Here is a 17,574-nt window from a genome sequence, read left to right on the forward strand (position 1 = left end):
AAAGGAAGAACAATGTGTTACTATAATGCCTTTAATGTAGTGACTTTTGTTCCAGATTACGAAAAAAGTTGAATTTCACTTTAGACCACATCATTTCAAATTTATACAGTTTGTTTAGTTAACCAACTAAAAAGAAAAAATAAAAGGGAAAAGATACTTGGCCAGATGAACTAGAGCGTGAATACTAACACAAGCTCAATGTTAATATGAGTGTGGAGAGCTTGGTTGCTCTGTGTCACATGCCAGTGCAAAGGAGTGATGGCTGGTATGCACTAAACAGAACGCCAAACCAGTCCATTTTTGCTGGGCTCAAGAAAATTTTCAATCATAGCTTCAATGAGTTTCTTCAATTCCTCTTCTAGTAAGGCGGTGTCACTGAGAAAAAAAGATTAAGAGTTATTTACATAACCTTAAAATTTGTTTAAGTTCTTACACATCTTTTTAGAAGGCATAAACCTGATGGGATAAACAAAGGGTAAACAAAACAGAAATTTACTCAGTTAAAATAAAACAAGATCAGAAAGAGAAAAATCATACGCTAAGAAAATACCACTATCACAAACTAAAGTTTAAAAGTTTAAAAGAAGTTTAAAAGAAGTTCCTTGGTACTTGATAAATAAGGCTGAGTTATATATAGATATCTAAAGAATCTCCTAGGCCAGGCAATTTAATAGCTTAGAACACCAATACCTGATATTGAGATACAATGGCTTCCTGAAATACTTTTGAAGAATAAATACTCAGTATAGATATTAAGGTGATATGACTTATCCTTCAGGTAACAGAGGGAGATATGAGTAAAAGAATGCATTCTTTAAAAAAAATACAAGTTTTTTCTTCAGAGTCATCCCCTAAAGAGCTGCTATTGCCTAAAGCCTTTCTAGGAAAGTCTTAAACCAAATTCACAGTCATTTGAAAAAAACATACAAGTCAGCTTTTATTACTTTAAAATCATTCTTCATTTTTAACCACATATAGCATTGCCCAATTTGGTTTACTTAAAACTCCATTCTGAATGACTTCAGGAGGTCTTTTTTTTCCCCCAAAGGGAAGAAAATCTACCCTTAAACTCAAAGACTTGGGTTCTAAAGGCAATTCCAAATTTCCCCTAAGAATGATTGTAGTAATGGTTTCATAGCTCTGTGACGATATTAAAAACCAACATACTGTATGCTTATAGATAAGGGAACGCTGGTATGTGAATTCTAGCTCAACAAAACTTATAAACAAAAGTTATATATAAACATATAAGTTACATATAAACATGAAAGTTATATATTTAAGGCCTATCAGTTCTCACCTTTGGTCAGGTGACGCGCACATTTCTGCGTAATACTTGATCTTTGGTTCTGTCCCGCTTGTCCGAAGAGTAGCAACACAGCCGTTTTGAAAAGTAAACGTAATCATTTGGCTATTTTTACTCACAGGCAGCACCTAATGCATAATTGTAACAACAATTAAATCATACTGGCATCTTTTTCATTTTCACAAGTTGTAAAATGCATTATACCTATATGAGGGAACTCAAGTAGTGAAATTCTTGGAAACAAATTAGAGTGGTGGTTGCCAAGGCCTGGGGACTCATACTCTAGAACTCAACTCACAACAGTCCTCTAGAAAGTCTTCCATCCACCATTCAAATCTGAGTAAGGGTCCTTCTGCAGTTTCATAGTGTCCTAGGCACCCCCCGGTAGTACTTACCATCTTGTAATCACTGCTTACTTGTCCATTCCCCACTAGAATCTAGAGCACAGAATCCCCAGTGCTTTATTCCCCCCATAGCTGTATCCCTACTGTATCTGTGCCTGAAGTACAGAAGGGTTCTGATAAATGACTACTGGACACACAGATGTATGTCAATCTGAAGTGGGAGAAGAAAGAGCTCAGAAATCTTTGACACTGTGTGACTTCAGGGGATAACAACATCTAAGTTGCCTGCCTTACAGAATTGTTGCAAGCATCAGTGGAGAATGGAGACATAAGCATTTTGAAAATGAATATCATAAACTTTAAATATCTATGATGATATTAAAAAACCACCATACTGTATGCTTATAAATAGGTGAACACTGGTACATGAGTTCTAGCTCAAAACATATATAAACAAAAGTTATATATAAACATAATAAGTTACATATAAACATATGAAAGTTAAGAAGAAAAAGGCGTCACACAAGAACTATCCTAAACACAGCATAGAGAAATAAAAAGAAGCAAATGATTTGGTCCTTTAAGTAGTTTACAAACACACATACATGTGCACACACACACAATACCAACAAGTGGGAACCAGTATTTGGTGACCAGATGAACACACAGAAATGGAATGTGTATAGTAACTTATACAAGAGGCTGAAGACATCCCAAAATATATTATTCCCCTAGAATCTTGAGACAGCAGCAGAACATTATGAATGGAAATTTAGGATAATAACAATAATAAAACATAACAATAACAAAAGATATGCTGAGCACCTACCACATAGAAGCTTTGAAAGGCATAAAGGTATAATAGAAGTGGATCTGCCACATACAGCACAATGATAATAGAAGATAGAAAGTGCTAAGTGACAAGAGGAAGGCGCCATAGATAATAAAACCTGAGGAGGAAGACAGCTGATTATAGAGTTTCTATGCAGCAGCAACACCTGCTTGGACAATGACTAAGGTGAGAAACTAGAACAGTAGGAAGAAGCGCAAAACCAGGAATTTTTATTTTTTTATTATTATTTTTAAAGATTTATTTATTTATATAAACACTGGGTACAGTCAGAAGCACAGAAGGTTGAAAGGATTCACCAGAACCAGAGCAGGGAACAGAACAGGCAGACTGATGAAATACACTGCTGAGGGGAGCAGCGGGCAAGACAGGGGAGGTCTGTCGCGCCATGTGGGGCCCATGCCGGTGGCCGGGGATTGAACCGGCGCTGCAGAGGCTGCGGACAGCTTTGCAGCCCAGTGCGCTCAACCGCTGCGCCACCAGGAGAGGCCCAAAACCAGGAATTTTTTAAAATGGGTGCATCCAAGGAACTAAAAGTTGTCTTAGTTGGCAGGGGTTTAGGGAATAATGTTGGAAAGACAAGTGGCAACTGGAAGGACACATATCTTCAATGTTATAGACTTTCAGACTTTATTTTCAACATTATCCAGCATCATCATACATTCTCACTGTTTCCTTCCAGTTCTCTTTCTGCCTCTCATCCCCTTCCTCCCTTGCTCAGAAAGTAACAGATTTGAGAAGTAAGGAAGACAGAGTTGGAGAGCCCATCAGTGGGACTGACAAACTGCTCTGGAGAGAAACAATGGATCCAGGTTTTAGGAAACTCACAGACTTAAACTGTTACTATTTTACTGTAGTATGAATTTTTACAAATTGCTAAAAACTTATTTTAAAAAGTAGGCACTTACTGATTTCTTATCAGACTGGCTGCTGTCATATCCAGTGGTAATGTCCCGTACATGTAATATAGCAAATGTCCCACAAAATTTTGGATATTCTTTTGGAGAATGAAAATTGCGAAGCCTTTCAAATATACTCTTGATGGTGGCAGGATCATAACACAAGAAATACGAAGTTTTTGAAATATGATAACCATATCTGCACAAAAATTAAAGTGTTAAAATCAGGTTTCAGGTAACTTTAGAAAAGAGTTAATAAGCATATGATACACTGTGTAGACAGTGGCTGTCTTTAATTGAGACAATTTTAGTACTTTTAAAAAGGACTGACTAGTATTCAAAAATGAATTTAGAGAGCTAAAAGTAGGGTAAAAGATAAAAACACCTAGCATGCGAAGGTCATAATAGTAGAACTTACTTTTCATAAACCTTAATCAGTTGCTGTTTCAATGTGATGTTCAGAGTTTCCAGGTAAGATGCCATCTCAGCAACAACAACAGCTGCACTGACCCCATCTTTATCCAAAACTGAAGTTCCACACAGAAAACCTGAGGATTAAAAAGCGTCTTGAAAAAAGGAAAACCGAAGCTTGTCACAATTTCAATAGTTTCACATTTCATCAGAAGGACCAATGAATTTAAAGGTCTAGAAATTAATGAAATCCACTGATACCAAAGGCTTTTGGGGGATGTTTTTATTTATTTATTTTTTATAGAGGCATGTTTTATTTATTTACTTGTTTGTTTGTTTTTGGTTTATACATGCACTGGGTACAGTCAGAAGCGCGGGAGGGTGAGAGAATCCACCAGAGCCAGAGCGGGGAGCAGAGCAGGCAGAAGGACCAAAGTACACTGCTGAGGGGAGCAGCGGGAGGCAGGAGAGGTCTGCGCGCCATGTGGGACCCTCCTCTGGTGGCCGGGGAGCAGCCGGGGATGGAACCGGCGCCGCAGAGACTGCGGGCAGCTTCGCAACCCAGCGCTCAAACGCTTCGCCACCGGGGAGGCCCTACTTGAGTCTCATTTTTAACTACTCTTAATGGAGAAGAGCCACCAGGGAGGCCCATTTTGGGGGATGTTTAGATGCTTTTTTAATTTTCTGGTGAGAAACTCATCTACACATTTCTGAGATCCCTTGGTGCCCACAACTCAAAATGCAAAATCAGAAGACAAAAATTCCTCTCTATTGAATTACTAATTACTAATTACTGAAAAAAAAAAAACACTCAAAAAAGGAACTCTCAGGCCTCCCCTGGTGGTGCAGCAGTTGAGCGCTGGGCTGCGAAGCTGCCTGCAGCCTCTGCAGCTCGGGTTCGCTACCCGGCCGCCAGTGAGAGTTCCACATGGTGCGCAGACCTCTCCTGCTGGCCCGCTGCTCCCCTCAGCAGTGTATTTCATCAGCCTGCCTGTTCTGTTCCCCACTCTGGTGAATCCTCTCACCCTCCCGTGCTTCTGACTGTGCCCAGTGCTTGTATAAATAAATAAATAAATCTTTAAAAAAAAAACAAACACTCTTCTCCATTGCTGGTGGGAGTGCAAACTGGTCCAACCACTATGGAAAGTTGTGCGGAGGTTCCTCAAACTACTACAAATGGAGTTTCCATGTGATCCAGCAATTTCACTCCTAGGAATCTACCCAAAGGACACAAACAAAAACATTAATTCAAAAGGATTCCTGCACCCCTATGTCTATTGCAGCACTATTTACAATAGGTAAGCTATGGAAACAACCCAAGTGCCCCCAAATAGATGACTGGATCAAGAAGATGTGGTGTATGTATACAGTGGAATACTATTTATCAATCAAAAAGATAAATTCATGCTATTTGCAGCAACATGGATGGAGCTGGAAGGGATTATGCTCAGTGAAATGAGCCAGAAGGAAAAAGAAAAGTATCATATGGTTTCATTTATAGGAGGAATGTAGGGGAACCAAATCATAATAAATTAAAAAACAAAATTAACAGGCAACTATTAGAGATACTCTGCAGGGGAGGGGAAAGGAGAGGAATCAAAATGGGGGGGAAGGTGTTCTTACACAAGGGACTATGGTGATGGTGCACGGGTGAATTGGTGATGGGAATTTTGAAGGGACTACACTGGAGAGGAGAAAGCATGCATTGTACAAAAAGGAAGAATGATATATATATATATATAAAACATTAAATTAAAAAAATGCTCTCAAATCAAGTTTCAAATATTTTAATATTTACTACATACCAATAGACTCTTCAAATGCAAAAAGGACTTCTTTCCCATTTTCCAGGAGGTCTTTTATCCTGCTTCCAATCCATTTAAAACCTGGCAATGTTTCCTGAAATGCAGAGGAGGCGACTCTAGTTAAGAGACTCTCTCATAAGTACACATTAGCGAAAACCTGTCACTAAATGCACATAACACTCAGAGTGATATTCTGTTAGGGTCTTCAGTTAGTGGTAAACTTATAGTCCTAAAATACACAAATACACCCCCGTAAGTGGTAACACATATAGTCACACAGTAACAAACACACATATATATTATCATCATCTACTATTAAGCTACTATCATCATCTACTATTAAACAAGTGCTTTATACTATTATCTTTTTTAATGCTCACAAAATATCTATGGCTGAAACAGCAGCTCAGAATTCAGCAAGTTTGCCCAAGATTTGCTGCACTTAAGAGACAGAGCCAGGACTCAATTACACAGCATCTTGGAAACCACCTATTTAACTGCAGTACAAGCACTAATATAAAGTACCTATAAAGATTGTGATTTAGGGCCCCGAGTAATCAAAAGCCAAGAAAGCTTTTTAGTGATGCACATTTAACATTATCGCATGTTTGAACCAAGTGTTCTTTTCCATAACAAAGGAACTTCAGTAATTATATTTGAGGACTTACCATTAAATGGGGCTACTGTTCACTTTAAAGATAAGAACTCTTAAAGTCAACAGAAAGTGCATGTGATACACACTGATTCTAGAGCTAATTCACCTCTCTACCTCTTCACTGAAAAAAAAAGAACCACAACCTCTGCTGTTCCTTCTTTCCCACAACAAAAACAAGGAAGTAAATTTACAATACTGGCTATAGAATCATATTTTTTTTCTCTTTTGTGATCATTTCCTATTTTTCTTACTATAGATGTAAACAAGGAAACTAGCAATTCAGAATCTTTGGTGTACATAAATTTTCAGTTTCTTCTATTTTGTTCAATGTGTTTTTATAAAGTGTAAGATTCATATTTCTATTTCATTAGGACAGGTTCAATTTTCTTTTACTCAGCCAATTAGTGTTAAGACCTGTATCTTGACTGTGGATCAAGAAAAATGCCCACTGGTGACATTTTCACTGATAATTGGCAAAGACAGTAGAGGACAGGCAACTCAGTTGGCACTCATACCAGTGGCATCAAAGACGGTCCACTTTACTCCTAAGACTCACAAAGGTTAAAGATTTTGTCCTGAGAGAGATCCACTACTGGTTTTCTAGATGTAGAATCACTAGGTCTTAATTGGCAATTTAGTTTCTTAAGACTGAACTTGAAGAGCCTAAACAAGTGGTCACTGACACCTACCAGTTTTTGAGTGGAGTTTGTATTACTGATGAGGTCACCAGGAGTGAGATTTTTCCAGAATGAAAGTCAGATACTATTGTATGGAATAGTAAGAATTCATATAATTTTTAAAGAACAATCTTATCTTTTGAGAAATTCACATACTGGATGAATTTGGTTCAAAGTGTTTTAACTATCAAAAAGATTAAGCAAGTGTTAAAAAGGGAGAATAATGTTTTTTATTTTTTAAATTTTTTAAAGATTATTTGTAGAAGAACTAAGGTGTAGGCCAGAGGTACAAAGGGGTGAGAGGCTTCACCAGACGCAGAGTGGGGAGCAGAGCATGCAGATTTACTGAAATACACTGCTCCGGGGAGCAGTGGGCCAGACAGGAGAGTTCTTTTGCACCATATGTGGGTTAGCTCCCTGGCTGGGACTGAACTCAGGCAGCAGTGGTAATATCTTAACCAAAAGAGGGAGAATTATAAATGAAACCAATAAAATTATGTTTTGATGGAGAGATGGCTTTAGTTTATAGAATAGTTTTAGCAAATTAGCACACAGATATCTATTCTTACTTCAAAATGAAATCCTTCTTTAAGTGCAATTGCCTTCAAAATTTTAGAAGAGACTGTGGTCGCTAACATATAAACGTTCTTCACATCAGCATTACTTGATTTATTTTTCTTCCAGCAATCAAACATCCACCACCCAAACAAAGCTGCCAGCTCATTCCCTGTGAAAACTTTCCAGTGACCACTGTAGAGAGAATGAAAATACAAAATCAAGACCTTTATAACTTCTCATTAAAACCTTTTGAATCTAAGGCATACAAATTACCATCCTTCATATAGGAAAATCCCAACACTATTATATAGGATTTGGGGATTTTTGAGAAATTATGAACTACTTTTCTAATTGACCAAGGATGAGTTTAGGTTACCCTAAACTTTTGAAAAATTATTACATTGTTACATTTATTCTCCTACCTGATGAAATTGATTATATGATTTAATCATACCAACCACTAAAAAAGATAATGAAATGTTGCAGAAGTGCTAATTATCACTACAATGGCAATCATATTGTAATATATGAACTTATAGCAATATGTTGTACACATTAAATTTACACAGAATTATATAATATACAATTATATTTCAATAAAAATAACTGAAAAAAAGTTATGATGTCCTTTCTATGTAAGAACGTTATGGTGGCAAAAATACATGGCAAAAAATACCTAGATGATCAAGATTAGAAAATGTTTTATTTATAAGGCAATTTGTTAGGATGTTGTGCATTTTGAAAATTAGTATTTTCTAATATTTAAGGACAGGAAAAATGCTCATAGTAAAAGATTAAGTGGAAAATAATCAAAACTCAAGATATAAAATTGTATGTAGTATGATCACGTTTATAAAAGCAAATATATTTTTAAATATCTAAAGAAAAAGGATAGAAGAAAATGTCAAAATATCAATGTAGGTGGTTATCTCTGGATAGAGTGCTTATAGAAGATTATTATCTCCAATGAGCCTATAAAACTTACAATAAAAGATTATTTTTCAGAGTTAAAGTTTTTAGATCAAATGACAAGTTCACTTACCTCTCCTGAAGTTCGGCCACTGCCAGTCGATCTGCATCAGGATCTGTGGCTAGCACTACCCGGGCCTTTTCTTTCTCTGCCAGCCTCAGAGAAAGTTCCTGAAATAGTGAGCCAAAAAGTGGATGGGATTAAAGATGCCAAATTCAATGTTACTATTCCAAAATGTATGTGTAATGTTAGCGATATGAATTTTAGAAGGAATACAGTTCATCTAAATTTAAAATAAGAGGCAAACAAGCAGGAATATCTACCATAGAGATTTCGAACTAAACAGAACATATGATTCTAGTATCATTTAGAAGATATAGAGTGGTTTCTGTTTTCGTAAGTAATCTTTGAATTGTCAGTGAACTCTATGTTGATGAACTTCTTATACTACTAGAAACTGAAATATAGAAAAAAAAAAATACCAGCACAGATTCTCCTTCTTCAGGGTTTGGGCATTTAACAGTAGAAAAGTCTGGATCTGGATCTTTTTGTTCTGGGACTGGAATTGGAGGCTTAAAACCAAACACTTGAAAAGCCAGCTGCACATAGTCATGTCCAACCCCATGAAAAGATGTATGTACAAATTTCAAGGGGGTCTTTGCATTTAGTTCCCTGTAAAGGAAAACAATCATTTATTCAATATAAAACTCATCACTTGTAATATAATTAAAAATAATCCAATTCTGGTATTTTGTCAGCCTGATTCATTCACCATAAAATTTTCATCAACCTGTTACCTACTGGTCTTAGTAGCACTTGGTGATCACTGCTTAGATTTGTTAGAGGACACAAAAGAGTGATTTTTTAATTCTTATTCCTTCTGCATTATTAGTTGGCTTTTTATCTTTATTTTATTTTTTAAACGATTTATTTATTTATTTATACAAGCACTGAGTACAGTCAGAAGCGCGGGAGGGTGAGAGAATTCACCAGAGCCAGAGTGGGGAACAGAACAGGCAGAATGATGATGTACTCTGCTGAGGGGAGCAGCGGACACAGCAGGAGAGGTCTGTGCACCATGTGGGACCCTTGCTCGAACTGGTGCTGCAGAGGCTGCAGCAGCTTTGTAGCCCAGCGCTCAACCACTGCACCACCAGGGGAGGCCTGGCTTTTTATCTTAAAAAAAGTTATCATCACTTATTTGATTAATCCTGTTCAGCTGTCCAATCTTTGATGAGTTGGAACCCCTTTAATTGGCTCCTATATGCTTCTCCTATGACTCCATTATCTTAGACAGCTTACTTGCTTTTATAGGGTAAAAACAAAAGAGCCCAGGGTCACTTAGTACATTTCCTGTCTCAGTCTTAGAATCAATCATCCATTTCTCTTAGGGGCCTTGATTCTTTTTAGTGAGAAGTAGTATTTAGAACAGAAACTGGGTTTTAGTGGAATTCATAGGCCTTTTTTTTTTTTTTTCTGCATTTTGGAAAGAGCCAAACTGAGTTTATACTAATATTTCAAATTTAAAATTGCAATTTAAAATTTTATTGTCTTTGATTTTACATCTTTTATGCTATAATCTTAGTTCCTAGTGACAATAACATAATTACCCATTTGATTTATATGTAATAACTGTATATATATATTTCTATCTATTTAATCCATCAATATTGACTCTGAACTCAGTTTGATGTTTTTTGTGATTCTTTCTCTTTAGATATGTCCCACTAGAAATATTATCATTACTTATTTTAAAGTTATCTGAACTTTGAGATGTTACTATGATGGTACTAGAGGAGGTTCCTTGCTTTGCTCTCAACAGGCACATCTAAGAGTTAGCTAGAGGGATACTGTACTGAGAGAGTCCCGTGGCTCAGGGTGAAAGTGAAATACCCCTTGAAATAAGAGACTAACACAGAATGCAGAGGAGAAAAAGAGGAGAGTCACACTTCATTGAACAGGAGATGGGTGGAGAGAACTATCTGGAGGCTGTGGTCCAGACTGGGGGACACAAACTGTAGGGCTATTGTTCAGCCAGGGACCCTGGGGAATGGAGAGCAAAAAAGTTTGGACATATATAGCCCTGAATGAGAAGAAACACATATGGGGGATCTGTGGTAATCCACAGAGGCCAGTCCCTGGCAAGGGGGAAAAAGGGGTGCTCTAGATTGCACTCCCTCTTCCCTACTCTTACTGACTGGTACCGAACTTCAAAAAGCACACTGACAGCTGCGTCTCAGATCTGGAACCCTGGAGAAGAGGGCTATCAATGGTGCCACCAATATAAACCAGCCCTACCCTGCCTGCTATACCCCTTCAGGACCCTTCTCCTGCTCCGCTTACTCAGCATCTGCAAAAATTGGTCTCACTACCTACAGGAGCCAGCAAAGACCAAAAGAAAAATCAAATCAAACCAAACCAGTGCCATGTGTGGGAAAAGAAAAGGCAATTCTACTCTCTAAGTTACTGCTACAGATACTGAAAAAAGTTGGGAAATTAAAAACTGGAAAATGGACAGGCAAATATATATAACACTTTTTTTCCTCCCTGGCTGCCTGGAGAGCCATCACCATCATGAATGACACAAAAACTATCTGGACCAGGGAAATTTATGACCAAGTGACTGCTTCAGTGGAAACAAATGGTCATTGATGCCCTTCACCCTCAGAAGGCAATAGTACCTAAGCTAGAAATTTGGGAAAAACTAGCTAAAGGGTACAATGTCATCCTTGCCTTTGGATTCAGAACCCATTTTAAAGGTGGCAAGACACTGGCTTTGACATGATTTACAATTTCTTGGATTATGGAAAGAAAAATATACCCAACCATAGATGTGCAAGACATGCTCTGCAGGAGAAGAAAAAGACCTCACAAAAACAGTGAAAGGAATGCAGAGAGAGTGAAGAGAGTCAGGGCCAATGTTGGTGCTGGCAAAAACGAGGAATAAAGATTCTGCAGTGACTCTGTATCTGAAGTGACTGCACATTTTTCATGAGAGGATTAATAAAACCTTTTATATGTGTGGCTATTTGGATATATATATATAAAACATTTATATATATATATATAAAACATATATATATAAAACATTTATGACCTCAAGGGAATATAGCTTCACAAGGAGAGAACAACTCTCCAGAATCCAACCACAAATAAATGGAAGATTTTTATCTCTGTATCAGAAAGAGTTCAAAATTACTGTAGCTTAGAAAATGAAATAGACAAAGAGGCAAGTCAAAGTGATACAAGAGAATTCATAAAAGCTAGTCAAAGAGATACAACACAATTCAGAAAATGTTCAGAAATGAACAAATGGAAGGTAGAAACTGAAGCTTTAAACAAGAAAACAATAGCTATAAAGAACTAATACCCAGATTAAAAAACTCTGAACTACAGAAGCAGAATAGACCAAATGGAGGCTCAAACCAGTAGTCTTGAAGATGGTACTACAACTCCCAGGAGGAAGAAGAGAGAAAAATGAGATGCAAAAAATTAAAAAAATTTTGAGAACAACGCAACATAAGGATAGCAGTGGGAGTCTTCTTGGGAGAAGTCTTCTTGGGAAGTCTTCTCCCAATGGGAGAAGGCAGAGGGATAACAAAGAGTTTATTCAGAGAAATAATAGACCAAAACTTCCCAAACATGGGGAAGGAACTAAATATACAAGTTCATAAAGCTGAAAGAACACCTGGTTGTCTAAATCAATGACAGGGATGCTGTCTAGCAATAGCGTTAGCTACTTATGGAATAGGCATGGAAATATGGTAGGAGGTAAGAAACAGTAACTTTTAGAGGAAGTTTCCTGATCTTACATAAAGGAAAACATACATTTAGTTTTAATTTTCTAACAGTTTTACTGAGAGGTCATTAGTGTACTATATAAATCATGCATTTAAAGCATTTAGTTCCATGGTTTTCACTATATTCACATTCAACCATTACGAAAACCAATTTTTGAACATTTTCATCACTACAGAAAGAAACTGTACCCCACAGGACAGCCCCTAACCTTCCCCTTTCTCTCAGCCACAGGGAACCACTAATATAGTTTGTTTATATCTCTAGATTTGTCTATGCTGTACAATTGATATAAATTTATAATAATGGTTTGAAAGTCTCTCCATGTTATAGTATGCTGTTAATTTCTTTTTACCATGGGGTAGCATTTCATTATATAGAGAGACCACATTTTTTTATTCATTCATCAGTCGATTGATATTTGGTTATTTCATTTTTTTTACTATGATGAATAATACTTGTTAGTTATAATTTTAATGTAATGAATAGGCAGCACATATTTATCCCTATTTCTTTCCTTTGTTACTCTTATTCTAAGATAATACTTTTTTTCTACATTTTTACTTAAATACCTGTGAAAGCAGATCTTTTTCAGATCTTCCATGTATCTCCTGCAAATGTCCTGCAGAGGATCTCTCTTCAGTGGGCTGGTGTCCACTAAGTTATCATTCCAGGACCCATTCCAGGGTTCCACGCATTCTTCTATACATTTCAGAATTTCCTTATCATGAGGAGATGTGATCTGTGCACCAGTTTCCCAATAAACCTAGATGACAGGAAAGCACAGCTATAATGACTTGAAATGTTGACCAGCTATTTCTGTAGTGAGAGTGGAGACAGTTGGCTTTAGAAAGAAGAATACCAAATCAATCAGGTAGAAAATGTTAACATGAGACTAACTTCATAAATACCAAAGGATACTGAGGATAATGATTTTTTTTAAAGATTTATTTATTTATTTATACAAGCACTGGGTACAGTCAGAAGGGCGGGAGGGTGAGAGAATTCACCAGAGACAGAGCGGGGAGCAGAGCAGGCAGAAGGACCGAACTATACTGCTGAGGGGAGCTGCGGGCGGCAGGAGAGGTCTGCACGCCATGTGGGACCCTCCTCCGGTGGCTGGGGAGCAGCCGGGGATTGAACCAGCACCGCAGAGGCTGCGGGCAGCTTCACAACCCAGTGCTCAACCGCTGTGCCACTGGGGAGGCCTTGATGATAATGATTCTACAGAGATTCTTCAATAAAATGACTATGTGTTATTTTCCCCTTCAGAGGTATATATTAATAATTATAAATCAAGTCAAAAATAGTTAGGGTGCCATTGTGACATTTTAATATGCATAAACCATGTCCAATTATACTCTGAGAGCTATAATTATATACTAATGATAATCTAAGAAATCATGAAATATCCATGAAACTTGATACATAAGATTTTAGTATTATAAAGTGGTTATGTTTTCTGATAAACAAGACATTATGTTTTGGTTATAAATTAAAGTGGAATTTATGTCACAAAGTCCTTATCAGAAAAGATAATTAACATGTTAATTATTCTCTATATATTTCATTATGTGTATTTTCTGAACACATTGGGGAATGGGTGTGGAGAGTCAAACAATTCAGTAGACAAGATAATTCATCATAAAGAAAGTAGATAGTTATAGATAATTATAGACAGTTACTATGAAGGAAACAAGCAAGGATGAAAATAAACAAGTCTGCGACATTTGGGGATGAACAGTCAAACTGAGGAAAATACAATTACAAAAACTCATAGGCAAGAAAGGGCTGAGCATGCTGGAGGAACTGGAGAAACAGAAAGAACAGGGATGTGACTGGAATAAGCACAGGAGATGAATGAATGCAAGGAGGCTGCAAGATTGGCAGGAAAAAGTCCTGTAAGTCCCATGGTTAGGTGCCTGGGTTTTATTCATAGAATGAGCGGCCACTGAAGAATTTTTTTTTTTATTTATTTGTTTGTTTTGTTTATACATGTACTGGGTACAGTCAGAAACGCGGGAGGGTGAGAGAATTCACCAGAGCCAGAGTAGGGAACAGAGCAGGCAGAGGGACCGAAGTACACTGCTGAGGGGAGCAGCGGGCGGCAGGAGAGGTCTGCGCGCCATGTGGGACCCTCCTCCGGTGGCCGGGGAGCAGCCGGGGATCGAACCGGCGCTGCAGAGGCTGCGGGCAGCTTCGCAACCCAGCGCTCAACCGCTGCGCCACCGGGGAGGCCCCCACTGAAGAATTTTAAGAAGGAAATTAACACGAACGATTTGTATTTTCAAACCTCCTGGCTGCTTGGTAGAGAATGGATTACAAAGAACAGGGAAGCTCATCCCACCTGGGATGAGCCCAGGTGGGCTGCTGTAGATCAGAGAGGAAACAACAATGGTTTAGAATGGTGGAGGTAGAAGACAGGGGCTGGAGTAAATATATCCAACATGTAGTTTAGATATAGAGTTTTTAGAGTCTTTAGTAGATAAATATTAAAAGTTAAGGAAAAGGAGTAATCAATAATGATTTTTGATTTTTGTTTGGGTGGGTGTGATAGTGTCAATTTACAGAGATGGGGAAGACTTGGGGTGGAATCCACTGGGTATATGCCTAACAGATTATGGGGGCATCAAGACCTCTGTTCTAGAGACACTAATTTTGACATGTCTGTTAGACATCCCAATGGATAGTGAATAGGCAGCTGGACATAAAAATCCGATGCTTAGAGAGGACCTGGGTTCTTAGTTCTTTGACAGCTGACCTCTCTTTTCTTGAAACTCTCTTAGCCCTTTCATTTTATGATGCCAATCTTTTCTGGTCTTTCTCCTATTTCCATTCCTCTTCTTTCTCACTTCCCTTAAAGTTGGTATTTCCTAGGATCCCGTTTGGACCTGTTTTCCTGTTCTATGCTGTCTCTGGCTTTTCATCCAAATAAAGGACAAGTTAGTCTACACACTCATGTACTCTACTATGTATGGAGACCCCCAAATCTAAAACTTCAGCCCAGATTTTCCTCCTGAGCAACAGATCTATATATCCAACTGCCTACAGGATGTTGCTACCACAAACTTAGTATATCCAAAACTGAATTAATCATGCTTCTTCCTCACCTCTGTGATGTTAACACTACCCACTTAGCAGGCCCTGGGAAAGTATTGTTAGTATTAGTATTGTTAAATCTTTTTCCCAGTAGTGCCCAGGGTCCTCCCACATAAGAGGAAAATTAAGTAGAAGTTCCTGGACTCAGTACCCAGCAGCCCCAAACAGGGGCTCAGTACTGCGCTGTGTCTTCTACTTGAACTTCCGCTCTTCACCCTGTTCCTCCTGTTTCTGCCTCAGAGGCTGACACAGAAAATGGATCCTATGGCCAGTGGGGAGCACTGGTAGAAGGTCAGAGGGAGAAGAGAGTGTGGTAAAGGTTATATTCTTCTGGCTCTCTTCCCACCAGCTCCTAGTCCTTCTTAATGTGTTTGATAGAATATAGCTTTATTTCTGAAATTGTACAGAGGATGAATTTGCAATAGGAGCGGGTAAATCAAGAGCAGCAACCTATTAGAAGTAAAAAGATCAAGGAAGAAACTTTTGTAATAGTTCATGTTGAGAAGTATCAAGGGCCATTCAGGATACACATTCTTTGTCAGTCTCTGTTTTTATCTTTCTGTCCCCAATGTCTAGTCTTGCTCCCCAGTGTAGAAAATATACTCAGCACATATTATTTAAATAAAATACGAACTACGAAATAAGCAGAGATGGGGAGCCCGAGGTTTACCTTGTATCCATTGTCTTCTTTGCGGTTGTGAGAGGCAGTAATCATCACCCCGGCAACTGCTTTGAGCTCCTGGACTGCATAGGGCTGAAGAAAAACAGTAATAGTATAATCTTTTGCTTCTTAGCTAGTCATACATTTGACATGAGAATATCTTTGATTAAATAACAGAAAATACATTAAAATATAAATAGCCTAAAACCTCAACAATCAACTCCATGTTCAATGGATGGGGTGTATCTCCAAAAGGTCATCAATAACCACCCAAATGTTTGGTTCTGTAAACATTTCTTATTATTCTGTTCACTTGACAAAGTTTAATGAACCCCTATTCTGTGCTAGACATTCCACTGGAATCTGGAAATCTGATGATATGATTCAGAGACGCTCATAACCCAAGCCTGGTCAGAGTCCTTCTCCAATGTTTCTACTGCAGCTAGTGAAGGAAGACTTAGACTCAAAGTTATGGTGATCAAGACTGTGACTCAACTGCTAAAAACACCTTTCCTACAAGCAGGGTACATCTACCTGCACTGTGAGAGGAAAGTCAACACACAGGGATTAGTGGTAGTTGGAATTGGCAACCTAAGGTCAGAATCCTACAGGAATATATAGAGGTCTAAACCCTTCCTGATTTCTCTCATTCATTAAAACCAACTGCTTAGTAATTCCTTCAGTTCTGTTAGCCATTCAGTGTATTTCCAATAAATCACTAGAACAGTTTATGGAGACATTATCTACTCCTCAAAGATTTGGTAAGACTTGTGTATAAAATCATCTAGACCTGGCATTTTAAATTTGAGATAAAAAAAAAAAAACAACGTGATTTCTTTAGTGGTTATAGATCTAGACAGGGTTTCTATTTCATACCAGTTTTGATTTGTCAATTACTCTAGGAAATTGGCCAATTCATTTTAGCTTTCATATTATTTCAAATTATGTTATTCAAAATATTGTGGTTTTCTTAACCTCTACGACATTTTTATGCTCCTTTTTAATTTCTTTGTGTCTTCTCTCTTATTTTCTTAAGCACCTTGCCAGAAGTTTGTCTATTTTATTAGCTTTTTGAAAAAAATAAACTTTTGCCTTTGTTGACACCTGTTTTATTTTCTATTTAATTAATTTCCTTCATACCTTTATTATTTCCTTCCTTTTACTTTATTTCAATTTATTCTATTTTAAGTTAATATTATGAACTTATTTCATTATTAAATATTATTAGTTCTTTTTTTAAAGATTTATTTATTTATACAAGAACTGGGGTAGAGGCCAGAGATGTGGGAGAGTAAGAGAATTCACCAGAGACAGAGCAGGGAGCAGAACAGGCAGATGGGCCGAAAACACTGTGGAGGGGGGCAGAAGGCATGACAGATGTCTGCTGCGCCATGTGGGTATCTCCCTGGCTGGCCGGGAATCGAACCCATGCTGCAGAGGCTGTGGACAGCTTCACAGCACTGCACTCAACCCGCTGTGCCACCGGGGCCCTAAATATTATTAGTTTAATATATAAGTTAATATTAAATTCAAGACTCAGT

General features: G+C 37.8%; 1 protein-coding gene across 1 annotated transcript in view; it reads right to left on the bottom strand.

The window, feature by feature from the left end:
- Window positions 1–272: 272 nt before the first annotated feature.
- Window positions 273–17,574, bottom strand: part of PGM2L1 (phosphoglucomutase 2 like 1) — a gene marked incomplete at its 3' end in the record, with an annotated part of 40,351 nt that continues 23,049 nt past the window's right edge. Inside the window, exons 5-14 of the mRNA XM_084231624.1 lie at window positions 16,043–16,126; window positions 12,846–13,039; window positions 8,958–9,147; window positions 8,548–8,645; window positions 7,517–7,697; window positions 5,616–5,709; window positions 3,818–3,947; window positions 3,409–3,598; window positions 1,301–1,434; window positions 273–375 (exon numbers count right to left, since the gene is read on the bottom strand). Coding sequence (XP_084087750.1) covers window positions 273–375; window positions 1,301–1,434; window positions 3,409–3,598; window positions 3,818–3,947; window positions 5,616–5,709; window positions 7,517–7,697; window positions 8,548–8,645; window positions 8,958–9,147; window positions 12,846–13,039; window positions 16,043–16,126 — 1,398 coding nt within the window. The remainder of the gene's footprint in view (window positions 376–1,300; window positions 1,435–3,408; window positions 3,599–3,817; window positions 3,948–5,615; window positions 5,710–7,516; window positions 7,698–8,547; window positions 8,646–8,957; window positions 9,148–12,845; window positions 13,040–16,042; window positions 16,127–17,574) is intronic.

Source organism: Talpa europaea, assembly GCF_964194135.1.
Source record: "Talpa europaea genome assembly, chromosome: 1".
In the NCBI taxonomy this organism is placed as follows: domain Eukaryota; kingdom Metazoa; phylum Chordata; class Mammalia; order Eulipotyphla; family Talpidae; genus Talpa; species Talpa europaea.